The sequence below is a fragment of the Phragmites australis genome, chromosome 7 (genome assembly GCF_958298935.1).
Source record: "Phragmites australis chromosome 7, lpPhrAust1.1, whole genome shotgun sequence".
Taxonomy (NCBI): Eukaryota; Viridiplantae; Streptophyta; class Magnoliopsida; order Poales; family Poaceae; genus Phragmites; species Phragmites australis.
Window position 1 is genome coordinate 24,413,402 of NC_084927.1, and position 26,839 is coordinate 24,440,240.

A 26,839-nucleotide genomic window follows, 5' to 3' on the forward strand; every position below is an offset into this window, starting at 1 on the left:
GGTGTTCTTCGTCATTTGATCAATACATCTATTATTATTAAACTCATAGACACATAAAGATCAGTAAGCGTGCTTTTAAGTAATGTGTATGCACTTGTATATGACTAAAACATCTATTATTATTGTTAGAAATAGTATGATCTAAACCAGAAAACTGTTATACAGTTGCTAGTTGTCCGTTCGGGAAGGGTGTCTCCCGAACGAATACCTTTTAAACATGTATATATATCAATCATCAATCAATGGAAGTGATCAGTTGAAATGATTGTTAATCTTCTCTATAACAGGTTATTAGCACGCTTTCACCATTGAGTGATCAAGATCAAGAACAGAAACAAGGTGAGCAATGGCAAGAGTGGACCTATATTTGATTGCCAGCAATGGCAAGAGTGGACTTATCTTTGATTGCCACCATTCTTCTTCGTGCCCTGCGTGAGGATCGTCGTCGCCGCCCCTACTTCGGTCGTCGTCGTCGTGGTCCTCGCCTTGGTGGTGGCCGGCGTAGCCAACACGCTCCTCTAGATCGCGGCCACCATGGCCGCCGCTCCCATGGACGTACTCGCCGTGGTCTACGCCTGTCTCATCATCCTCCAGTTGACGAGCACCGTGCCCGCCCGAGCCACCCACCTCCGACCATGACTCCAATCGATGCAGCCAATTTCACTCCTCCTGGTGCCCTCAATTTTTATCTGATCCACGGCCTTGCGCCGTTCGAGTACACGCTAATGCCCCGCTCAGTTTCTCCGCCACCAACGAAGGTCAATTTCCACGTCGACGTCGAGCCGACGCTCCCTTCACCGACTCCAGGATCAACGACGCCCGGACCGAGCTGCCCTGGTCGCATCTCATCCACCATGGTGTCCTGCAGCAGCAGTGGCACACCAGCCCCGGAAGGACTCCCGCCGGCGACATGTCTCTTCACGCCCACGCCCTCGGTTAACTCTGGAGGCACGATGGCGGCTTGCCGTGGGATTCCCCCCTACTTCATTGCCACGGCTCCAGAACATGTCGCCGAGGCTTCGAGAGATCCCTCTTCCACACGCGGTGCTGGCTCCGTCGACACCAACCTCATCGGCGCCGGACTCCACTTCGACCTGTCGCCTCCTCCGCCGCTTTGCAACCGCATGGGGCTGCTTCGGCTACATCTCCTCCTACGATGAGGAGGAGTATACACTACGCTGAAGCACGGAGGTGCGGCAGTGTGGCGGCGCGACAACGAGACGGTGACTACATGGCGGCGCAAGTCAAAGGGCGTGGCGGCTGAGGCTGGTGGACCCTAACTGCTGCCCCACCCCACCCCTTTTATACGCTCGCGTGTGCCTAACTAGGCCGACCGAAAGGTCGCCAAAGCCTAGGCCCAGGCTGTGATGGCCTGCCTCCTCGCATGCTTGGCTGCAGATGTTGAAAGGCCGTTCGGGCATCGGCCCAGGTTGCTTCAGCCCCATACGCCAACACCATCACTTGATTTGAAGCTCAAATAAATTAGTTATCGATTTTATAAGATTGAACTATTTTTTGGTTTTTCTTAAACTTGAGCTGCTTTCGATAAACCAAGCATTTTTTATCAAATTCGAGCGGTTTTCGATCACAAACGAAATACGGAAAATACATTCGGTTTTCGGTACAATTCTACCAGTTTTCGGTTAAAAATCAAATGGTTACCAATCATCGATTCAGTCGGTTTTTGCCTCCGATCTATAAATTTGACCGACTGAATTTAAGTTCGATCTATAAATTTGACTGACTGAATTTAAGTGAGTTCTTATCGAATTTTGAACAGTTTTTGCAATATTCATGAATTTTGGAAAATCGCCGCCGAGCGGTTTCTGAACTTCAAATGGTTTTGTGCATTGTACGGATACCAATTGCGATAAAATGCCTACTTGTATGCGACTATGCGAGCGTACCAGATGCAATTTGATCCGTCCTCAAGCAGGCCTTGAACATACAAGAAGCAATGAAGATAGGCGCCAAGGGGACCTGAAGATGCCAAATGCATCCAAGAATGTAGAAACAACACAACCAAGAAACGCTCGCGCGAACAAGAGGGGGGCACTGCAGTGTAATTCCACTAATCTGGAGCTTTATTACGCTGCAATAGATGGTCTGTTAACATCTCGCTGGAGCATCACATTACGTCTACAAGGACAAGCATGAAGCTGGTAGGTAGGAACGAGGAACGTTCCAAATATTTGGATTAGGCGATTACCAATTATTGTTGCGTACCATACATGATTGCGGCCTTGGCGGGCTACTCGAACTTGTAGTGCTTGTCGACGGCCTCGGCGACGTCCCAGGTGCAGCTCATGCCCTTGGGGAAGACAACCAGGTCCCCGGCCGCGATCTCCACGAACTCCTCCCCGTGGCCCTCCGGGTACACCTTCACCTTCCCCTGCAGCAGGTAGCACGTCTCCTTGGCCGAGTACGTCCACGGGAACTTGCTCTGCTCGCACCCCCACCTGATGATCCGATTCATTCACCGCATCGTCGTCACCAAGACGAGTACAGTGAAGCGGAGGACGGCGAGGAGATTGGAGATTGAGATGCCCGGGAGAGGGGTAGCTAGCTTACTTGGGCCACTGGCGGACGCCGAGTTCGGAGAGGCTGGACTCGGGGGGGTTGCGCTCCACCCTGATGCCCAGCTTCTCTGTCGCCATCGCCTCCGCCGACGCCCTCACCGCCGCGAATCGCCGCGCTGCAGCCCTCGGTGCGCTGGAGGAGCAGAAGCTGAGGCGGCCGGCGGTGCGGAGCTGGACCGGGGTGGCCACCATTGGGCTCGCCATCTCAAGTGGAGCTGCTCACTTGGGTGGTCCTCCGTTTGGGCCTTCACGCGTACTAGTGAAGCGTGGCGAAAGGAATGTGCTGCGATCAGTGGCCCAGGTTTCTCCGAGGGAGGAGAAAAAAAGAGGCCCACCCGTTGCTTATCCTTTCCGGAGTTTTTTATTTCCAAAATTTGCAAATATATACGTTTTTTGAATTTACAGATCGTTAAATAAGTGACATTAAATCAATGGGTTATATGTCCATGTGGAACAAGGTGGGCCGTTGGGTAGCTTTTTTGAAGGCAGACTGATAGTAATGGCCAAATACCGTCCATTGGACGACAAGCGTATATGTCTGTAAATTTTTAAATGAGGTGTGCATATTGGCAAATTTAAGAATATATATATATATATATATCCTTTTTGTACGGAGCTGAGGAGAGAGGCTTCGTGTTGTTTTGCTAGATTTAGGGCTTTTTTTTAGTTGAGTATTTTGAAAAGTAATTTAAGTAGATTGTGGATTATGAAAAATTAAATTATAAAAGTTTTTAGATCGTGGATTTTAAAAAAATTTGATAGATAGTTCAGTAAAATAAACTTTCACAATCTATAAAAAACTGAAGAAAATCAGTCTTTTAGATTCACACAATCTAACTAGTGGATCATAAAAAATTATGATAAAAAACTAAAATAAATAGCTATCTATTGATTTTAGTTTCGAATTATAAAATCTAAAAATCATAATCTGAAATCGAAACAAACGCACCCTTACCCGCGGAGAGGAGGCACTTTTGGTGTGCTTTCGATGGGACAGGAGCTAACAAAGCAGCAACGAGGAAAGCCTGGCCCATTTGAGCAAGCAGGGGCCCCGTCACCATGAGTGAACCCATCGCGTGCAGCCCTGAGCGTCGGTAGAGCCGTTTACTTACACGCAGGCTCACACTCTGGCATGCACTTGCCGGCAGGCAGCTGCCAGAGAGAACAGTGATAGAAACGGCCAAACGGCTGGAGACACCGGGATCTGTAGAAGGCAGCAGGATGGCGAGGACGTTCGCAGTGGATGCAAGTTTTTTTTTTTATCATTGGATCGATTCAAAATTAAAAAATAAATTAGAGATTCACTTTCACATAATTAAATTAAAAAATTAATTAATTAGTGACCAAAATACTCATTTAGTACCCCTTACATTTGTATTTGGCAGGGATTCTAGATCCCGTTTCTATCCAAAAACAGTAGAATTTCTATCAAACAGTGTGCTACCAGATAGTTTTGAAATAGAAACGGGAGAATAGTTTCTAGTTTTTGCACTGCGAGTGACAAATGGGCCAAAGGTCATCCTATCTCTTTCCTAGCTCCTCCTATCTTTTACAAGTAATTACATGACTTTGCAATCGACCGGACGATCTCTCCATAGCGCCACCTCTTATTCCTTCCCCAACTGGTTTCGCTTATCCGTGCGGCGTGGGGTGCAGTAGCAGCCAAAGCAAATTAGAGGTCTCGAATGAAAATGAGAGCACGAGAGAGAAGAGTTGGCTGGTGGTGATGGACTTGTGGTTGGCAGCGCCAGGTTGCCTGAGATCAGAGAGAGATAGCAAGGAGAAAGTTTAGAAGGGAGACGGTTAGGGCTGGTCGTGACCTTTCGGTGTCCGGGGTGATACAAAAGTGGAGGCCCATATAACACTAATAATATTTTTTTTATTGCAAAGCTAATATTTAGCATGTCGTAAGAAACTATTAGTTAGTGGTAGTTGTTCACAATTTTAGTATGTATATAAAAACTCTGACATACTACTAGGACAAAACACTTTTGAATCTAGCAGGATACTCTTCGGAGATGCTTCTAATTTTTCTCAATACATTCCTAAAATAAAAGATTCAGTTGTTATTAGATTCGAAGTGTAGAACAAAAGCTAAACATTTTGTTACATTGTCAGAATACAATAATTTGTAAATAGAATACAAAATTTGTCGACTACTCTTTTTGTGATTCTAGCAACTCTAGTACTCATTTCATTGAGTTAATTTCACAAAATTATAACTATTTATACATAACTATCATAAAACTACAACTAATAGAACCAGTTTAATAGAACTATAACTGTTTGTGCCTCTAGTAACACAAAATTATAATTTTTATACAAAACTACAACTATTTTTTCTATGTTTTTCACCATAAAAAGTTATACTTTGTGTTACTAGATGCGCAAATAGTTGTAGTTATATGAATCTGATCTTAAAGATTGTAGTTTTGTGATATACAGTTAGATCAGATAGTTGTAGTTTTATGAAATTAACTCTTTTTTCTTTCCTACATGAATGCATTCTAGATAAATTGTTATCACACAATAGTAACCGTTGGCAATACAACCATGCAAGCTACAACACACTTGAGCGTTTGGTTGAAAAAAAATTGGAACATGGAAATAGAATTGGACCTCTAACTTGGGCCGCACATACTTCCCCTTCGGCGAGCCATGAGCTAGCGCTGCCCAGCAACGCACCGCTTTTCTCCTAGCTCGACGCTGCAGTTCCTTTTACCATCCGCCATGGCTACCCCAACCAAGCTCGTCAAATTGTGATATCAAAGCGTACTGACTTCCATTGCCGCATCAAATCGGATGCCCCCTAACTCCTCTTCACCTCCCCACCATGAAGTCCTAAAACCGACGCCCCTAATGGCCATTATGAGGTATACATTAAAGTGTTGGTATAAAACAGGCCCCTGTTATTTGGGGGCCAGGGCGGTTGTCTCGGCCACCCTGCTCCGGGGCTAGCCCTGAGACGGTGGCTACGTGCATTCCACCTAAGACTTGAGAGTTAGGGTTGTGTTGTATGGGTTGTGGGCTGGATGGGCTAGCATGCGGTAACCCAATTTACCTTTGCTTCTTTTTCTTTTTTACTAGGATTTGATAATTAATAATTAAGAAATTACTAAAACTACAATAAATCATGAGGTGGAGTACCGTCGTACACGTATCTGTTACCTTGTATGATAGGTTTAATAACCGTCAGGAGATGAATAAGGCATGTGCAAATATTCTAAACAGATTATTGTGTTCTACACAAAATTATCATTGGATTAGGAAAGAATCCTCTAGATAACGTAATCTAGAAAGATTACATTTGAGACTCCGACTATGGTACGTCTTCCCAACCCGACTATATAAGGAGAGAAAAGTGTATATCAAGAGTTGAGGCAAAAGAGAAGCGGAAGAGGGAGAAAAAAAAAAGGCAAAAAGAGAACCAAACAGAAGCAATACGAGATCGGATAGAAACATGAACAATCTATTGAGACCCACAACGGATTCAAGCCACGATCAAATTCATTGGACAATAACTTCAAGATTTAGAACACGAGAGAACTAGCCAAGATTTATAGGAGTAGATCTAGATACACCATATTGCAATTATGTTCTCACGAGATTAATCAAGACATTACATGGTATAAGGTTATTATTCTACGGAAGGTCCGAACCTATATAGAATATTATATCTTCCTCTTCGATTTGCAGAGTTGATAACCAGGTATTGTTATTTTTAAATAAATATTTGCATAATTAACTTTACCAATCGTCAATATTTTTTCATTTTTACTTTATTATTTTGTGATTGATTTTATGTAACTACTTGTGTGTAGCATGTTATAGCTCTAAGCACTTGGATGATACTTCTATTATTACCTGATTAATGGATGTTATTATTGCATTATAATTTCAGATGTTATTATTGCAAAAAGATCATCACATACATACAGGGGTACATTGGTCAATTTACATATAATTCTCATTTTCATGAATCAGAATACAACCATCCAGCCAAACAATTTAAAAAATAACTATAACCCACCAAAGAAATATTTATAGAGGGAAACAAAATCCAATAGACTCTTTTGTCTGATAATTAGGAACCCTACCAAACGGGACATCTGGGTTTCTCGCAGCAGAATCGGTTGCCCCTGATTTGGTGAGATCGAACACTACGTTAGGATACGAGTGGAGCAATGAGTTGAGCATCGAGCAGTTAGTCCGAATGCTACATCACTGCTACCAAAATTTGGCAAAATGATACACCGCAGCAGCAAACAAATGCGCTACAGTACCCGGCCTCTCGTGAATCAATGCAGTACGCGCAGAAGCAACACTGGGCTCGCTGCTTTTATGCCTTTCGTAATTATCTTCAAACATATTCCCTTTTATTTTGTTTTCTTCTTTATTTTTTTCTCTATTTCTCTTTCTTTTATTTTTTTTTATCTTCGACAATTTTACTTAAAAAAATCGTGAAAATAAAGGAGAGAGAATTCTGTACTAAAAGAAAAGATCTTGAGATCTTAAGGACTGAAGAGAATAAAAATTCTTTTATGATAAAATTTTCATCCCTAAAGAAAAATAGTTGACCATGATCTTACTTCGCGCACAGGATGCGCTCTCATTGCACAGCAATCTCCGTTTGCCTCAATAAATGGAAGAGCCCAGTATAAAATCGCCCTCCCTAGCCCACGAGAACAGAGCTGCACAAACCCAGCAGAGCTCGTACAAACAGCGGCAACGACACCAACGTGGCAACACGCGCAGTCTGCCGGCACCACCCGATGGCGGCGAGGCTTCTCTTCCCCCTCCTGCTCCTCGCCCTGGCCGGCTCCCTCGCGGCGCTCGCCTCCGCGACCGTGGAGGAGACCTGCGCGAGGGCGACGTCGGGCGGGCGCCACGAGGACCTGGCTCCCTTCTGCGTGTCCTCCCTCCAGGCGGCGCCGGGCAGCGACGGCGCCGACCCACGCACGCTGGCGGTGATCGCCACCAACCTGACGCTGGCCAACTACACGGCCGCCGTGGCCACGGTCAAGGCGCTGCAGCGGCGCGGCGGGTGGTCGGCGCCCGAGCGGGACGCGCTGGCGACGTGCCGGGCGCGGTACGTCGAGGCGCTCAACGTCGTGCACAGCGCCGTCCACGCGCTGGCCGCCGCGAGGGCCCAGGACTACGCGGCGGACATGCGCGTCGTCCGGAGCGCCGCCACCGACTGCGAGGACGCGTTCCGGGCCAGCGGCGGCGACGGCGGCGAGTCGCCGATGCGGAAGGTGGACGAGGACGCCGTGAACCTCACCACCGTGGCGATGCTGATCGTCCAATCGTTGGGATAAGGACGGGAGATGTTGCCTAGTGGAATTAGATGGACAAGAAATAATCAAGCTGTGATCTTGCGTTCTTGCGGTTAATAAAAAGTGCGCTGAATGAGATATTCGTAGCTGCTCATGAATCCTAATGGATTTTTTGGTCATGTTTAGCTGTTTGCATTGAGCATCGAGCAAGTGCACGCAACACAAGCTTTTTTGTTGGTCGAGACGTATTCGGTGCTGCATTTATACGGGCATTTGTCATTTTCTGCTTACAGTCTGTCCGTGACTCGCAGGAGAAAGAATGACGGATTTTCTGTTATTATTTATTTATTTATTATTTTTTAGGAGAAGATAGACGCACAAAATCGATTTTGACTCATCGAACTTTTGCGTGAGTCAGATTTTCATCCATAAATTCTAAAATCAGACACAACACATCATTGTTAGCATTAATCTAATGTAAAATATGATCAACTTACTATGTTTCGTTCCTTTTATCATTAGGAGTCGTGACTCATCTTTAGATCATCTTCAATAGAGGAGGTTTCTACTGCTATAGTACCTGTAGCACTCGAATTTGCTCTTCAACAGATGCAGTATCCAATGCTACATTGTTGAGGAGAGTCTGATACTCCAAATTTGCTGAAACATTATAGCAAACGCAATACTGTTCATAGAGGTTAACTGTGGGTTCAGAGGGAGGAGAAGAGTAGTAAAAGATAGGAAACAGGCTAGCTGTTGGAGATAGAAAAATAAAGATTACTGTAATAGTGTAAGATGATGCTGTAATAGTATTATAGAGGATAAATTTTTAAAGTATCTGTTGGAGATGGCCTTATAGCACGAGCAGCTAGAAACCAAGTCAACGGAATGGTTGTGGCACTTCCGATCATACACACTTAAGTGGACTTGAATCCCTTGTTTTCTTGATCAAAATAGTTAGCCTGAGATCACCGTACCAACAATCATTTAACTCATCAAATTCGATAAAATACCCCCGAGCCCGATCAAGATTTCGGTCATGGCAAACAAGTGGAAGTAGTTTTGCCGTATGGTAGTGAGGTCTATCTGTGATAGCCCAGGTTTACTGCTATCCCCTTCATGTTTCTTGGATTCTATTTGTTTTTATTCTGATTATGAATTATATATCTGAAAATAAAAATAAGTGGTTCCATTTAAAAGCTGAGTCTCACGGTACACAAATCAAGTTATACTACAAAATACTATAATCTACAATTTGATGGAAAAAAAACTTCTTTCCAGAATCTATATTGTGAAAATCTACAGTAAAAACAAAGGTGACTTAAGACTATTTCCAATAGACAGTACGTTAAAATGCCAAATACAGATTTTTTTTTTTTTACTTGGCGTGGAGTCAAAGAGTTTTACTAAGTTGGCATTGGATTCAAAGAGGGGAGAGAACAAAGTGGCCGTGAACCCGGCCACGAGGCGCCTCACCCGAGTCACGCGCCGCAGCCCCTTCCTTTTTTCCAGCCGGACCGGCCGCCGGAGCGCCGCGTGCTTGCGCGTGCCGCCATCTCGGGTTCAAACTCCAAAGGCAAATTCTCCCAGCAAAATTGAGTTTTGGAACATATTTAGCTGTTTACTATCGAATTTGAGAGGATTATGCGCCTGGTATCACGTACGAGAAAAGAAATTCTCCCAGCAAATTGAATGAGGTTACATCTGTACCTGGTAGCATTGATCGCAAGTGCACGCAACACAAGCGTTTCTGTTGATCGAGACGTATCCAATGCTGCGTGCATTTATACAGACATTTGGTCATTTTCTGCCTGCAATTTGTCCGTGACTTCGCGCTGGAGATGGAATGACGGATGCTCTGCATGAGTTTTCATTTTTTATATTTTTTAATTAAAAAATTATAAATATATATGTCTATTTTGAAAAATTATAGAGTCTTGTTAAAGAAACGAACGTATTAGTAATTTTTTATAATTATTTCGATAATATTTTGAAATTTGAGAGCGATAGAACTAGTATTTTTTATTTTTAAACTTGTTGTCCGTTGGAATAACGACAGATTCAGTTTAGATGTGCGATTTTTCAAAACAAACTCATATTTTACATTTTTTTTATTTAAGAAATATAAAATAAAAAAAACCCAAGCCCTTCTCGGAACGTAAGAGTTGGCAAGCAGCAGCATTGCGCGAGCCATTGTAGCGAAAATGAATTTATTAGTTTATTATTGTGATTTTTTAATCAATGATAATATAATCAATGAGACTAACATGTTTGTCAAGAATATATATTAGTAGGTCTCATGAATACAGTACAGTAAAAAGTTATTGTAGCCTGAATAAAGTTTAGTTAAATTAAAAAATCTCAGGAAAAATGACTACATTAGAAGGTCCGGCACAGGCGAGTTATGAACGATGAAGTGTTTTCTTGCCGGGTGTTTGTACATGCTGGATGTTCCGGTGATATAGAGATATGAACGCTAGAACATTTCTGAGTTGAAGCTCAAGGATGGTACACGCCGAAAGGTCTGACGATCGGTAGTGTGCACGCCAGAGTAATTGTTGCAGAGATGATTGTAATAGTGGGAACACCGAAAGACTACACGCTAGAAGGTCCGATGATTGAAGTGTGCATGCCGGAGTATACACTGAAGCATTTGTTGCAGAGAAAATATCAAAGTCCGGTTTGATATAGTTTAACATGCCGGATGGTCCGGCGATGAAGCAAGGCAATGCTAGAGTATTTTGCACTGAGGAAGGCGCGAGATAGCTCAGTTGAACACACTGTAACGTCCGGCAATAAAGTTGGTGAATACGCCAAAATATCCGGTGTTTATATTGGTTTTGCGTGGAGTTCCAACGGCTATTTTTTAGAAGTTGTATACGTCGGATATTCTGGTGAGTACAATCTGTCTACACCGGAACATCCAACGTATATAGAGAATTTGAGCCGTTAGGGCAACAACTAGTCCGCTGGGTTATGGCTATAAATACCTCTCCACTTAGTCATTTGAAGCTGTTGGAGTACAGAGAAGCTCATATACACTTGAGAATACATACAAGCTATTAAAGTGCTAAAAGTGATCATCTAAGGCGATTAGGCATAAAATTAGAGAGTGATTATTGCTTATAGCCTTAGAGAGAAGTGTTACTAAGTGTTGTAACCTAAAGAGTGGATCAAGGAGTAATCCAACCTTATACCAAGAGGTACGCCGACGCCTTGGAGTCTTGTTGACTCGCCAACACCTTGAGCCTTGGTGGCTTAAGCTTGTTGACTATCCGACTTGGTGTACGGGGACGTGGAGCGACGACAAGAAGCGTGTACGGGGACGTGGAGCGACGACAAGAAGCGTGTACGGGGACGTGGAGGCCCTTGCCTTGGTGGCTAAAACTCCAAAGTGAAGATGACTTACAAGTGATCATAATAGAGGTTAGTGGTGAGACCTCACCTTGGTAAGTTGGTTTCTCATCATGCTTTAGGTCTTATCTTGGTGGCTTAGTAGCTCAAGAGTCGTGACCGGAAGAGTCTTGGCGACCGGGAGCATAATTTTTGTAGAGCTCCAACATGGACTAGGGGTGACTTGTATGCCACCGATACCATGGGATAAAAATCCCTTGTCCGAGTTTGCTCTCTCTACCTTATTTATGTTTCTGCATTTATATACTTGTAATTTATCTTCCTAGAGTAGATTGCAAACCTTTTGAACTGTAGAGTAGACACATTAGATAAACTTATAACATAATTAGATAGAAATTGATATAGGTTTATTTTGTGAAGTTTTTAGAGTCATTAGTTGTAAGTGTTCTAATTCACCACCTCTAAGGATGTCACCGTTCCTCACAACCATTCTATTCAAATCCGTGATCTCTCGTCACCCAATCCGAATCCATCGACCAGAGCAGCGACGGCAAAGGTGGGTTCTTCCCAGAGTAGTCGTTCGTACGTCCTGTAGGAGGTTCAGAATCAATTGACGATTGTATTGATATGAGGATGTGATACATATACATGTACAAGGTGCTCTCGCAAAGCAACATAAAGTCCTACAAACTAGTTAACTGAATGCCGGGTCATGTCGTGAGACTAGAGCTGAAGAAACGACCAGGAAGACCGATTCATCCGTTTCTACACCTCCCGTCAGTTTGTGTATCTTTTGAACTGATGGACAAACTGTTACAAAATTCTTTGAACACCTGTGAAGGAAAACCTTTGGTCATAATGTCTGCAAATTGTTGTTGCATGGGGACATGCAAAACCCGAAGTTCACCTAGTGCAACCTTCTCTCCAACATGTACATCAAGCTCGACATGCTTAGTCCTTCGATGATTGACATGATTTTCAGACATGTAGATAACTGAGATGTTGTCGCAATAAATGACAGTTACCTTGTTGATGGTGATATGTAATTCGCAAAGAAGGTTATGTATCCAAGAACACTAGGTTGTGGCATTTGCCACACTACGGTACTCGGCCTCTGAACTCGACCATGACACCACCGTTTGTCATTTAGAGGACCATGAAATCAGTGAATCATCGAAGAAGACGCAATATCTAGACGTAGACCGCTTGGTGTCTTGGCAACCACCCTAATCCACGTCGGAATAGACCACAAGTTCACTAGAAGGAGAGGCATGGAGCTGAAGGCCATGGACGAGTGTACCATGGATGTACTAGAGGATGCATTTGAGCAGGGACCAGTGGACATCGGTGGGCGCATGCATGTGCAAACACACCTGGTTGACAGCATAAGCCAAGTTTGGTCGTGTCAGCATTAAGTATTGGAGGCCACCAACAAGACTCTGGTAGAATGCAACGTCATTGTAGGGCGTGCCCGGCGACGCTAAGACTTTTGGCTTGGTGTCAACTAGGGTTGGTGCAGGCTTGCAATTTTCCATGCTCGCACACTCCAACAACTCTTCAGCGTACTGTTCTTGGTGGAGAGAAAAAAAAAACCAGATTCAGTTCAGTGCACCTGAATGTCGACGAAGAACTTAAGTGGTCTGAGATCCTTCATGGTGAATCCATGTTGGGGTGATCGATGATGTGTTGAAGTAAGCTGGAGGAAGACGCCATGAGCACGATATCATTAACGTACAATAAGAGAGACATCATGTTAGATCCGTTGCGGTACACGAAGAGGGAGGTGTCGGAGATGGTCGAGTTGAAGCTGGTGGAGCGAAGGTGGCTGGCGAAGCACTGGAACCATGTGTGCAGTGCTTGCTTTACCCGTACAATGATTTGGTCAGTTGGAAGACATGGTTAGGGTGGGTGGAGTCGACGAACCCTACTGGCTGCTGACAATAGACATGTTGTTGCAGATGGACGTGAAAAATGCATTCTTCACGTCCAGCTGGTGCACGAGTGACCATCGAGTAGCGGTGATGTGCAACACAATACAAATGGAAGCTGGTTTGACCATCAGATAGAACGTTTGGTTGAAGTCGATTCCGGTGCATTGGCTGAAGCCGCGGACGACCCAATGCGCCTTCCGACGACCGAGCATGCCATCTGGACAGAGCTTGTTCCTGAATATCCACTTGCCGGATATGACATGCATACCGGGTGGTCGAGGTACTAGACGCCTGTAATGCGTAATATTCCTTTTGCATCGCAACGAGCCAGGCCGGGTCACACAACGCAATGTGCACAGACATGGGCATTGTTGGAAGAGCAGCATCACTGGCTGCCAGGGCATAGCGTGAGTCAGGCTTGGTGATCCTGTCCTTGGCACGCGTGACCATCGAATGGCTCAGTTGGTGGTGGTGAGGTGCCGGTGAGAGAGTTGAGTGGTAACAGATGGCCGCATTGTTCAGTGCAGGAAGCGAGGTCGAGCCGACGACGTCCGGCGGAGATAGTGGCATTATGCATGAAACGGGTGCACAAGGCACAACAATTGGTGGCATCGTCATTACAGCATCTGTAGGTGTTGTCGCGGCAGGAGAGGATATACAAGGGGCAGTAGCCAAGTTCTCACACCGTCCATGACCACCGAGGGGCGCCGGAGGCAGAGCCAGCGACGCGCGCTGTGTTTGAACAGGGACAGGTATAATGTCATTGGCGATTGCCGAGGAGGATGACGGTGACATCAGAGATGTCACTAGTTTAAACGAAAAGATTGTTTTGTCGAAGTAAACATGTCGAGAGATGATCACACGACATGTCTTGGGATCGCAACAACAACAACCCTTTGCGTTAGCAGGATAGTCGAGGAACATGCACACAACGGATCTTGGCGCGAGCTTCTGCACAGCCGTGGATGCAGTGTTTGGGTAACACAAACAACCAAAGATGCGCAGGTGATTGTATTGTTTCATGTCCGATAGTGGCGTCGATTTAGTAGAAAAGTGGTGTCCAACGCTTCCAGCCAGAAGGAAGTGGACACGGTGGCATGAAAAAAGTATGACACGGATGGTGTCATTCATAGTGCCGAGAACTCTTTCCGCTTGGCCATTTTGTGGTGATGTATAGGGACATGTTAGACGATGTGTGATTCCATGAGCAGAGAAGAAAGAACGAAAAGCAATGTTGTCAAATTCCTTTCCATTATCAGTTTGAAAATAGAGGATATGAATTTGGAATTGATTTGTAACATAGACATGAAAGGAAATCACAGTTGGTAAAACATCAGATTTGTGATGCAGTGGGAAAGTCCATGCAAAATGACTGAAATCATCCAAAATAACTATATAGTACTTGTACCCAGAATTGCTTATTACAGGGGATGTCCACACGTAGCAATGCAATAAATGAAAGGGAAGACCATCTACATTGTCAAAAGTATGAAATGATAGCCGAATATGTTTGCCTATTTGACAGGCATGGCACATTTTATGAGACAAATTATTGCAAGAAAATCCAAAAGAATGCAAAACTTGAGAACGAACTAAGCGCCCAGGGGGGCCGAGGCGAGCGTGACAGAGTTCAGTGGAGTTGATGGCATGAAGACTGAAGTTGCTGGCACTAGCGGTCGGTCGAAAGGGATAAACATCACCTGAGCTATCACATCGGAGAAGAACTGTCTTGGTGCAAAGGTCCTTGATGAAAAAACAAAATGGGTCAAATTCTACAGAACATAATTGTATTGGTTTAGTGCACGGACAGAGGTCAAGTTCTTGATCAATCGAGGAGAAATGAGAATATTGTAAAGATGCACATGAGAAAATAAGGTGGGAATAGAGACAGAATCAGTGTGAGAGACGGGAAGAGTATCACCATTACCAATGATGATATGAGAATGAGAGGGGGAGGGAGAACAGGAGGTGAGGGTACCAGGATTGGACGCCATATGAGAGGTAGCGCTGGTGTTGAAGTACCAATCGCTGCCACCGGGGTACTACGAGGTCAGTGGAATGCCATGTAGTGCAGTAACGAGGCCTGGAGGCGCCGAGCTAGCGAACGGTTGTGGAGGCACTTCGAGGTAGGCTGCATGTGCTGTAGACACGATCATGGCCTAATTCTGTGCCACACCAGGCCATGACCCGAGGAGACCCGTGCCAAGAGCGCACCATTAAGGAAGGGTGTAGCGAACATGCACTTAGGAAGATTATAGTGGAATATGTTTAGGGCATGTATATGATTTTGGTGATTGATGATAACATAGTCGATGAGACTAATATATTTGTCAAGTATATACTTTAGTAGGTCTCATGGATGCAACAAAAGAGAAGTCACCAAAATTGGAACAAAGAGATGAATGAATTAGACTTGTTCCATAAACTTCGATGTGGCCAAATGGGATGGATTTATATATAGTATTGTAGAGCTCTTCATAAGCTTTTCATAGAGTCTAAGATTATCAAAATCGGAGTTTAGAACAAAAAGTTATGTCTAAAAGACATAACGCTCTTCTACTAAAATTTGCCTGACCGGATAATCCAGTGCTCACATCAAAATTAGTCTGGTGCTATACCAGATAATCTGGTGAGAACAATAAAAAATAGTCTGATGTTCACAGAAAGTTTGGAGCGGAGTCTTTTGCCTCACCAGATGATCCGGTATTCACAAAATGAACACACCGGATTATTATTTGCAGAGGGCTTCAAAATAAACATATGCACATAGGATGATCCGGTACATATGTTCGGTGTTCAGTGAGTCATCATAGGATGATCTGGTGTTCACAAAATGAACACACCGGACTATTATTTGCAGAGGGCTCCAAAATGAACATATGCACACAAGATGATCCGATGCATGTGTCAGGTGTTCAGTGAGTTATCACAGGATAATCCAGTGTTTATAGATGAGTTTGAGTAGGTTCCAACGGCCTAACTCACCGGATGATCCGGTGCTTGTACTATTGTTGTCACCGGATCATCTGGTGTTCACGGTTTTTGTGAGCCGTTGGAGCAATGACTAGTTCGTGGGTTTGAAGCTATAAATACCCCTCTAGTCGATCATTTGAATGTGTGGCATGCTGCTGAAGTCTAGGAAATCTTATAGACACTTGAGAAGACATCCAAGCCACCAAAGTGTTTAAAGTAATCATCCAAGGTGATTAATCACAAGACTAGAGAGTAATTAGTGTTTATAGGCCAACAAAGAGTTGTAGTTAGGTGCTATAACATTGAGAAGGTATCAAGGAGTGATCCTAACTTATACCAAGAGGTATGCTGGCACCTTAGACTCACTGGCAAGCTTGTTGACCCTCCGACTTGGTGTGAAGTGGCGACAAGGTGATTGTACAGTGACGTAGAGACACTTGCTTTTGTGGTTGAAGCTCCAAAGTGATCACGATGATAAGTGACCAAAAAATAGGTTAGTGATGAGACTTTGCCTTAGTGGCTTGGTGTCTCATCTGACTTGAGGCCTTGTCTTGGTAGTTTGGTGGCTAAAGAGTCATGACCGGGTACCGACCGGGAGCATATCCTTGGTGGAGCTTCAACATGGACTAGGGTGACGTTTATGCCATCAATACCACGGGATAAAAATCTTTTATGCCGAGTTTGCTCTCTCTACCTTATTTACGTTTCCGCATTTACATACTTGTTATCAACCTTTGAGCATTTATCTTCCTAGAGTAGTTTGTTAGGATTGGCTATAGGTTGCAAAACTCTTTTGAGTGGTAGAGTAGACACACTAGATAAACCTATAGTACATTTAGATAGAATTTGATATAAGTTTATTTTGTGAAGTTTTTAAAGTTAATTAGATTTTAAGTGTCCAAATTCACCACCCTCTTCGGACGTCACCGATCCACACAAAGGGGCCACACTTGAACAACGCTGATCCATGGATTGTATGTGGTGCCCTAGGGAATGGACGGAGGAGTAGGCGTCAAGGTAGGAGTGTTGCCCGTGTTGGAGTGTGGCTTGCCATCCGATTGTTTGCGCTTTTTACGATGCTTGTTGCTTGACTTGGAAGAAGTGTACGTTGGTGGGTTGGATGCTAGGGGCAGCATAGACTTGACGTTGGATCCCATCAAGGAAGAGCCAGCGACGAGCAGGGCTGTGGCGGTCTCCATCTTGGTTGTGGTGACATGCGAGTCTCCTCCTGGAGCAGGTAGGAGCGCACATACAAGAACATTGGTGGCAGCAGCCAAGAGGTGAGGACGTAGATTGCATGGCTGAATTTGGGATTCAGACCATGCAACATGTTGATGACGAGAGCCTGGTCAGAGATCGGGTGACCGACATCGCGAAGCAAATCCGAGAGGGACTTGAGGAGGCCACAGTACTCCATGACGATGAGGTCGCCCTGGTACAAGCTGTGAAACTCTTGCAGGGTGTAGACCGAGCGCTGCATCACGTTGTCGAGGAAAAGGCTTCGAATCACTATCCAGAGGCTATACGCCGAGGTGCCGAGCTTGACGACCATGTTCATGATCTCTTTGGTCACGGTGTTGTAGAGAAAAGAGATGATGCAATAGTCGACTTACATCTAGTCAGCGTCGAAGATTCACATCTGCACATCAACCGTGACGTGGTCGATGATTCCAAACTTGCAAAAGGCGACATCGAAGAAGATGCTCCACGCCGAGTAGTTCGATTCCGCAAAGTCTAGGATGATGTGAACGTGGTTGCGGATTGGAATTAGTTGAATTGTGGCGACGACAATAGGTGTGGGCACAGAGACGAACAGATTTAAGAGGTGAGCGGAGGAGGCAGTGGAGGATGACAACCTCGTCACCATGGGAACGAAGCTATGAATTATGCTAGATATCAGGATTAGGCTGATACCATATATGAGGTTTAGAATCAATTAACGATTGTATTGATATGAAGATGTGATACATATACATGTATAAAGTGCTGTCGCAGAGCAACAAAAAGTCTTAGAGCAAGTCCAAAAGTTTCGCTATCGTCCACATCATCTTAGCGAGTAGCTAAAATGAACGAAATACGGTCTCCAATAGTCTCGTCATGGTTCACGCCATTTTTGCTAGCGCGCTATCCCGTCCTACAGCATGCCAAGTCTGGCGTGTCTCTTCCCCCACGCCATCCTCCAACAGCCTGTTGATGGAATTGGAATCTATTGTCTAGCTTGTAGTTTCTGTCATGGTAATGAAGATTGCAAAACTGATATATCAATCATGTATCTAATTATTGTTTTCCTGTGTTATTTGCACATGGTCGTGATTCCTTTGACATTTTATTTTTTTGATTGCTAGCTTGAAGTTGCAAGCTAGAGAGATAGAACTGCATACTGTATGAGGGCAAGGCTGTCTGGTTTCTGGTGTCAGTTCTTGTGCAAGCAAGCTTCAATTTTGTCTTATTCAATTATGAATTATTGTTGTTGTAGTATTGCAGATCTAGTTATTGTCAAGCTAATTGTGAATGACTTATGAGCTATAAACTTATGGAACTGCAACATGAAAAATTCAGGGTCTTTGTTGTCAATTTATGAGTTTTTTCATTGCTTGATGGCTCAAATGAGCAGGATTGGGTGATTTTAATGGTTGAGGAATACATCTAAATTCCAATGGTTTCTATGTGCACAGATTTGGTTGAATTAGATTTGGTATGATTAGTTACAAAAAATTAATAAAATATAGGAGAGCGTAATATGGAGGGTGAAATATGAATAGTCTGTTGGAGTGAGAAAAAATATAGAAAGATAATCTTTTTAGATGACTCTCTATATAAAGATATAAAATGTGTAATTTGACTAGTCTGTTATAGATATTCTTACAAACTAGCTAAATGAATGCCAGGTCATACTGTGAGACTAGAGTTGAAGAAATGATCTTTTAACCTAGCTATGAAAGGTGTAACAAGGAGGTTTAGGATTCCGGGATATCCATTCTTTTAACCTAGCTATGCTTGCTAAGGCTGGCGAATGTTACAAAATCCAGATTCGTTATGTGCGAAGATTCTTCAAGCAAAATACTTCCTGGGAACGAGTTGTTTGGAAGCCAAACCGGAGCAGCATATGTCTTATAGTTGGCGCAGTATACCGAGAGGCATTGAATTACTGAAGAAGGGCGTAGTCTGGCGAGTTGGCAACAGTGAGGGTCTGCGCATTTGGTCTGACCCATGGCTACCGAGGAATTGGACTAGAAAACCAATAACACCAAGGGGGAGAAATTTGATACAATGGGTGTCTGAATTAATCAATCCAATTACTGGCACTTGGGATGCAGAGTTAGTAGAGCATACCTTCCGGGAGGAAGATGCCAAGATCATCTTAGCCTTGACTCTTCACAAAGAAAGGGATAATGTGGTCGCTTGGCATTATGATCCACGAGGCCAATTTTTAGTCAGAAGTGCATATAAGGTGTGCCGATCAGAGATATATAGAAGAAAGAGATCTGGTAGTGCCTCATCGTCACATCCTGATAGTTCTTCTGACGAGCTATTTTGGAAGAGTTTGTGGCAGGTGGATTGCCCAGCAAAGATCAAGCATTTTTTTTTAGTCATTTTACGGTGGTTCATACTATCTGTAGGTAAGAGGTAGTATAAATTTAATCTGACCGTCCACATGATTGGATATTTCTGTAATTGCGACAGTAGTGTTAACATTTACCCATCGTACTATTAAAGTACACTGCAATCTTTTTTTTATACATAATCCTCAAATAATCGTTCAACCAAATAATCAGCATTCATACCAGCCTAAACATTAAACATATGAATTTGCACGATATAACTACCATACTATTTTTTTTCCAAAAATACCCTTATACTATATATACTCCTCTCATATACTACTCATACTACATCTAAATAATGGGTAGTATTCTAACCAATCTAGACCATCCGATCCAGAAAATAGATGGTTCAAGTTCCTTCGAGACCATCGTAATTTTTTTTTTGAGGTTTGCCCATAATAGCCTTGCATTGAGGATTAACCTACAACATAGAGGTATGATTCTTGACATGAAATGTCCAGTGTGTCAGCGCTCTGGTGAAGATGGGGGCATCTATTTTTTAAATGTAAGTATGTAAAGCAGATATGACAGTATTTGAACATGGAAGAGCAAAGACGGGAGCTAGCCACACTATCATCGGCTAGAGCAGTTTTGGAATCTATATTGAAAAAGAAGGATGATATGCAGCTGACGCTAATGGTGGCTATAACACTAATGGTGGCCATAAGGATGTGGTGGACGCTAATGGTGGCTATAGCCCTTTTAGAAGGGAGAGAACTGAGAAAGGCAGCACGGTAAATCATAAGCATTGGACAAAACTGGGAGAGGGCAAGCTAAAATTGAACTGTGATGTTTCTTTTTTTTGTCAACGGTCATCGTTAGGGGGATGGGGATTTATTATTCGTGACTCGAATGGTGATGTGGTTACTGCTGCTCGAGGAAAACTTGACTACCTGATCGATCCCTTACAAGCTAAAGTTATTACGTGCTTACAAGGGGTGCATACCGCTATCGATCTTGGCATTGGGCATATACTGATTGAAACCGATGCTATATGTGTTAAGCAGGCGATCACATCTACGAACTTTGATCTCTCTCCTGTGCGAGGCCTGATAGTTAAACTGAAGCATTTGCTGTCATCAAACTTCATTTCGTTTTTAGTTACTAGTATACCAATGGATTGTAACCTTATTACCCATGCTCTTGCGACGCTTGGGTGCGTTTATCATACGGAGGATGATCCCATACTTTCCATCCTTCCGTTATGTGTTCTAAACTTGGTTACTCCTGATTATACGGCGTATGGTTAATGGAATTTACTCCTGATTATACGGCGTATGTGTTCATCTGTTTCTACACATCCCCTGACCCGCGAGACCGTGCCGCGGGCGTGCGGGTGAGGGAGGGAGGACGGGAGTGGGGCTAGGGTGCCGGCCGGCGCGGGCGCGAGGGCGGCCACTCCGATGGCGGCGGACGCGGGCAAGCGGCTGGAGGTGGACGACGTCTTCTCCTTCGCCGACGACCTCGTGGGCGTGCTCCGCGGCAGCGAAGACGGCGACGACGGCGCGAGCGCGCGGATGCTGCAGTCCGCCTGCCGCTCCGAGTCTGACGACCTCGAGCTGCAGCTGAGAGGTTTGGTTATCTCCTGCCCTGCTGGGATTTATTTCGCTTTCCCGTGGTCTTCTGCGCTTCTCGCATGGTTGAGATGCGCATCTGCTCCAGTTTGGAATTGGGTGCGGAAGATTTTAGACAAACATTGCCGACTTCACTGCTAATTTGGTGCTTTAGCTTGAGTCCACAATGAAAAAGTTCTCTGGAAAGGGAAACAGGGCATGTCATCAATTTCATTAGGGCCACCGATGTTAATTATCTCGTTTGCATCGGTTTTTTTTTTTTCATGAGCAAGATTACCATTCTAACACTTACACACCAGAAGGATTCAAGAAACTACCTAGAAGCTAGAACCCTTCAAATTTAATAAGCTAAAGATTAAGATATAGATGTACATGTTCAGTGATCAATCGCTTAGGAAGTTTACAAATAAACAGAAAGGGTAAAGGATTAGTCTATGAGCATTAATCGAAAATTTCTTCTACCATACGGTATCAATGTAGTATTTTTCCATTTCTAACAGCCAGCTACCCTCTTCTGAATATTTGCTAGCTTACTAAAGATCCAGCTCTAGACGTACCTGTCTCAGTGATCAATTGCTTGGGAAGCTTACAGATAGACAGATGGTACACAGGAATGTCAGTCTATCAAGCATTAATCGAAGATTTTATACTACCATACGAACACTGTAGTTTTCCCTTTCCAACAACCTGCTACCCTCTTCTGAATATTTGCCAGCTTTGGAAACGTGTTCGTTTCATGAATAGACAAAATCTAAAATTCATGGTAGTGTATGTTGTTTCGTTTGTGGTGATATGGCACATGTTTCTTAGAATGAGTGCAGCCTTTATCTTTATGAAAACGGAATTAAAGCTTCAGATTACAGAACTAATAGGGATGAAATTAAAAAGAAACTGTTCGATGGCACCTGAAACCTACTGTGGAACAATAAACTTCAGGCGATAGGACATTATTCCCATCTTAATGTCATTTTCTTTTTGCATAACAGATTGTCATGAAAAAATACGCTCCTGCAAGGAAAAGATAGACAAAGCAAAAGTTGAAACCATTGCTGATGATGAACTGAATGCACTGCAAAATAAGATGGACGCAAAACTCCAGGAAGAGAAACAGCTTCGCCAAGATTTAAGATAAGTCTTGCTTCGTCATTTGTATTGTCTGAGAAGTTACATTTTAGGAACTAAGAATTTGAGTTAGTTATATAATATATGCTGTCAACACAGCAGTACATGATGAGCTTGATAACCTAGACCGTCAGAGTGCTTCTATTGAAGAAAGGAAGGATGCTATTAAGAAGAAGGAGAAAGACATGCGGAAGGCACAGTAAGTTTAGAATCATTCAGTATGTTCCTGATGAAATGTTAGGATATTCAGCTTGCATAACTGTACTCAGTTTGAAAACTGTCTGAATGCTGAAATTGTTTGCAAACTCTATCCCACAAAAGCTAGCTATATTAATAACTAGCTATGCTTCTGGGTGCAACTTCATAACATAAGATTTAACTCCTCGAAATAGACAGACGTATTTTTTTGCTCATTGGATATTGGATAACACCACTGCTGGTCTCGTGCTGCCTCCTGCCTCATCCCCCCACCCCACCAGTATAAACACTGTAGCAAACACTACGCAAAATTAATTATATAGTACTTGTTCGAACAAAATTGTATTGTGCCCTCCTAGTTCAATATGAGTGGAGCTTTAGCAGTATTGTCTCTATTGCCTACCCTGTTTCTGAGTTGAAATAAGTGACTGACTACATTTTCCATGCAGAAATATGCTTTCCATTTGTGTGTCCGTTACCAATATCATGCCAAATTTGGACGACCAGGATAAGGTTTCCGGCTGTATCCTTTCAATTTGTTACGGTTTTTTTTTCTGTTCAAAGAAAAGAACTTGAACCCATGTTACATTAAAAAAACTACGCTGCTTAGTTGTTGTCTTTGCACTTCATATCAGCTTTGTCGTACAGCCAACAAAAGTTATGGTCTTATGGAAGTCCTTAGCTTTGATCAGACATTGTCGACAAAAATGGGAAGAAGATAGAGAAGTTCGAGTTTGAGAAGAAGACGTCACCAGTTGAGATCTGCAACAAGCTCTGGAAGAAGATTCAGTGCTCTATCGAGGGTTAATCCTCGACAATGATTTTGGGATGTACCGGTCGAAGGGCGCGTGAACAACGCTGAAGTTGTGCGTTCGTTGGTGTGTGTTGAACTCAAGAATACGAGGTTATTCAGTTTTATGCTCTTCTCGAAGGATAACAGTCATACGTTATGTGTATTTTGTTATGAGTGCTTGTGAATCGGTTACTCATCCTCTTTTACAAACCGTATCCTCCTCTCTTTATATATCAAAGAGAGAGGAAACTTATAAATGAGCTTCGATTAGCAGATCTATGTCTAGCTAGATATTCAACTCTTGGATCATATCCTAGAGAACTGGATGAGCCTAACTTGCTCTGAGAGCTTTGAGTGCCTATCCCAATCGTGGAACGTCTCCACATCTGTCTTCTATGGTCGCTTGGTCTGTCCCATCGCTATGCGTTGTAAGATTGTCAAGCCGTACTGTTTCTGCATCTCGCTAGTCTTCCTGTAAAAATGTCCACTTGCCTAATCGTTCTGCAGACCTTGTCTCATCAGTCGTGTGGTGTTGCGTCGGCCAGCAAAGCCTAATCCGTAGCATTTAATGATACGGGGTGAGGACCTGATCGCGCGATGGGCCAGTGTTCAGGAAATATCTCCCGTCGGCCGTCATACCCCTCGTGGGACCCGTTAGTTAGGACGTCACCTTACTCAATACTCCGACAGTAGTCCTCAAGCTCCCCTGTGGCTGTGGTCAGGTCTAGTTGCACCATCGGACCCTGAGGGAACATAGTCTACCCAGAGAGTGGTTGTTGACGTCATTTAGCTTTCAGAGTCTGACTCTGAACTTCACATCATGTGGGGAGGTTAAACGTCCTGAGAGGAAGATGGAGACATTGAATGTTGTCGGGCCCGAGGAGCTTTCGGTTCCTCATGCGTGCCTCTTTGGACTTTGAGTGGTTTGGATGCCGCGTTGGTTGAGATTCCTCAATACTTCCTGGGGTGAGATGTCTATGATGAAATGTATATAAAAAACTAGGGTGCTGGTGCTCAGGTGTCGTAATACGTGCACGAGTTTGACCGCGACATGGCCATGAGTCTCCTAGGTAGTAAATGGTAGGATTACGAGGACGTATTCCACGGTGTTTCCATCTTCCACCCCAAGCGTGAATCAATGGTTGTCTGGGCTATAAAAGCAGTGGTTCACCCAGCTGGCCACCCATCGATGTCTTTTGCAAAGCAAGAAGGCAACTCTCCCTGAAGATCATGGCGTCCTCCTCGCATCCTTCATCGGGAAGGTTGATGGGTTTGAAGGATTTGGCAAGGTCCGAGTTACCTCCGATGCCAGCTCCACTGGCGGTGGTGATCCCGAGGGCAGATAATCTCAAGGACCTGCTCGCACAGTTGGAGCCAGCCACCCTCGTGCTTCCCTCGCTGCAGAGAGGGCCTCCCCCTGTCGTTCCTATTTGATCACCGCTCCAAGTGGTCGTCTCGGGGGAGGTTATAGACATCTCCGACGACGAGGAGGGGATCGACTGGGACCTTCTGCAGAAGGAGATCGATGAAGAGGAGAAGGTGGAGGAGGAGCAGAAAAAGGGTCCACCAGGTTCGCTAGCGTCAGTCAGCAGCTCTAGCAAGGTCTCCGCACCGGCCATCTTGCGTGGCCCCTACGCAGGCCGTCGTTCGATTCTCGGGACGACTAGCTGACACCCTAGGGAAGAGTATAAGAGGTTCCTTAACTCGTTCAAAGGTAAGTAGAGATCCACATACTTATGAACCCTTAGAGCTAGTGGATCCCCACGCCTTACAAGAGTCCGATGGAACCTTTCTACCAACTATACATCGGCCACATGAGTCAGGAGGGAAAGAACAGGCATGTAACATGATGGTTAGTCCGACCAGATGTAATCATCCTATCTGTAACTAAACCTTTCCGTGAATGAAAATGTTCCGACCACTTCTGATGGTCTTGTCGGTGGCCGGAAGATTATCCAGGGGCCTTGCGGTTTTTGGATCGTCTGGTCCAAGCCTCTGTTGGGAGTTTTCAGAGAGTTTTCCCTATGTTATTGCGGTGCGTAGGATCTGATTGTTCTGCCCTGCCCATCAGTTAGGCTCTCGAAGCGCAGGATAGTCCTTGCATGACAAGTCTCTCGGCGGCAGTGAGCGTCCGATTCGAGCGGGGACTTGTGGCCTCACAGTTGTTATCCCAGGCCGTTAGTACTTTTGCCATTGCACGAGCAGCAATCCCCTCTGTGCCAGAGCCCATAGCCATCTGGTCGTTTTAACTTCCTGATCGCCAGGTCTCGTAGTGGTCGGAGAGTCAATCCAGCAGGGGTTTGTTGTTGGTTGTGACATCGTGCAAAATAGAGAGTCTAGTCTTTTGAACTTTTAAAAACTTACAAGTATTATTCCACACTCGTCTGGAAGGTTCTACAAAATAGAGAAATAGACCTCTCTTTGAGCAACCCTACACATAAAACTTGCGCAACAGGGCAATGTTCTAGGAATTATGTAATTCATATCCGTCCTCCATTGCTAGCTTGATCGCACTAGGTAAGATGACATCAACTACTTTGTAGGACCCTTTCCACCTCGAGGAGAGTTTATTCCGATCAGTCTTATTCTGGATTTGCCTAAGGACGAGGTCACCTATGACCATTCTCTGCTCCTTCACCTTGCGATTGTGATAGCGTCTGAGGCTTTGCTGATATCGGACAGCTCAGATTAGAGCATGCTCGCGGAACTCTTCGATCAGATTTACATCATCCTTGCCTCGCTGTAGCGAACATGGCTCTCTTAGGGTATGTTTGTAGTTTTGGTGATTAATGATAATATAGTCAATGAGACTAACATGTTTGTCAAGTATATGCTTTAGTAGGTCTCATGGATGAAAAAAAAAGAGAATTCGCTGAAATCGGGACAAAGAGACAAATGAAGTAGACTTGTTCCATGAATCTTGATGTGATCAAATATGATGGATTTCTGTACAATTATGTAGAGCTCTTCATAAGCTTTCCATAGAGCCAAGATCATCAAAATCGGAGTTCTTAACAGAAAGTTATGTCTGAAATATGAATTACTAGTCGGTTGAAAATATACATGGTGGATATTCCGACGTGTATAATTTGAACAGCATAAAATACTCTGATGTTCACAAAAATGAACACGCTGGATGTTCCTGTGTTCATAAGAAGTTTTTGGCTTTTGTTTTTTTCAAAGAGCTTCCAAATGGGGTCTAATACACACTGGATGTTTCGGCATTCATAAGAAGTTTACACCAGACTATTTTTCTAGAGGGGTTGCGGAATAGCTCGATTGGCACCGTATGCACACCGGATGTTCCAATATTTACAAAGAAAATACTTTGGGGTTCATAAAACAAAGTAGAGTTACAACGGCTAGTCCAACATCTAGTTTTTAGGGAGTACACGCCGGATAGTCTGGTGCTTGTAATGTTGCACACGTCGGAT

General features: G+C 44.0%; 3 protein-coding genes across 3 annotated transcripts; 2 read left to right on the top strand and 1 right to left on the bottom strand.

Annotated features, from left to right (window-relative positions):
• Positions 1-2,063: 2,063 nt before the first annotated feature.
• LOC133924295 (uncharacterized) lies at positions 2,064-2,836 on the bottom strand. Its single transcript, XM_062369767.1, has 2 exons — positions 2,572-2,836; positions 2,064-2,459 (listed from the first exon to the last, which is right to left on the bottom strand). The coding sequence occupies exons 1-2, from the start codon at positions 2,781-2,783 to the stop codon at positions 2,252-2,254; spliced, it is 420 nt and encodes a 139-aa protein (XP_062225751.1). The 5' UTR covers positions 2,784-2,836; the 3' UTR covers positions 2,064-2,251.
• A 4,427-nt stretch (positions 2,837-7,263) lies between these two features.
• Positions 7,264-8,034, top strand: LOC133923516 (uncharacterized). Its single transcript, XM_062368801.1, has one exon. The coding sequence runs from the start codon at positions 7,352-7,354 to the stop codon at positions 7,895-7,897; it is 546 nt and encodes a 181-aa protein (XP_062224785.1). The 5' UTR covers positions 7,264-7,351; the 3' UTR covers positions 7,898-8,034.
• A 12,971-nt stretch (positions 8,035-21,005) lies between these two features.
• On the top strand, positions 21,006-23,577 carry LOC133924296 (kinetochore protein SPC24 homolog). Its single transcript, XM_062369768.1, has 5 exons — positions 21,006-21,290; positions 22,279-22,420; positions 22,512-22,613; positions 23,062-23,135; positions 23,305-23,577. Exons 1-5 carry the CDS (start codon positions 21,122-21,124, stop codon positions 23,418-23,420), a joined length of 603 nt encoding a protein of 200 aa, XP_062225752.1. The 5' UTR covers positions 21,006-21,121; the 3' UTR covers positions 23,421-23,577.
• The last annotated feature ends 3,262 nt before the right edge of the window (positions 23,578-26,839 follow it).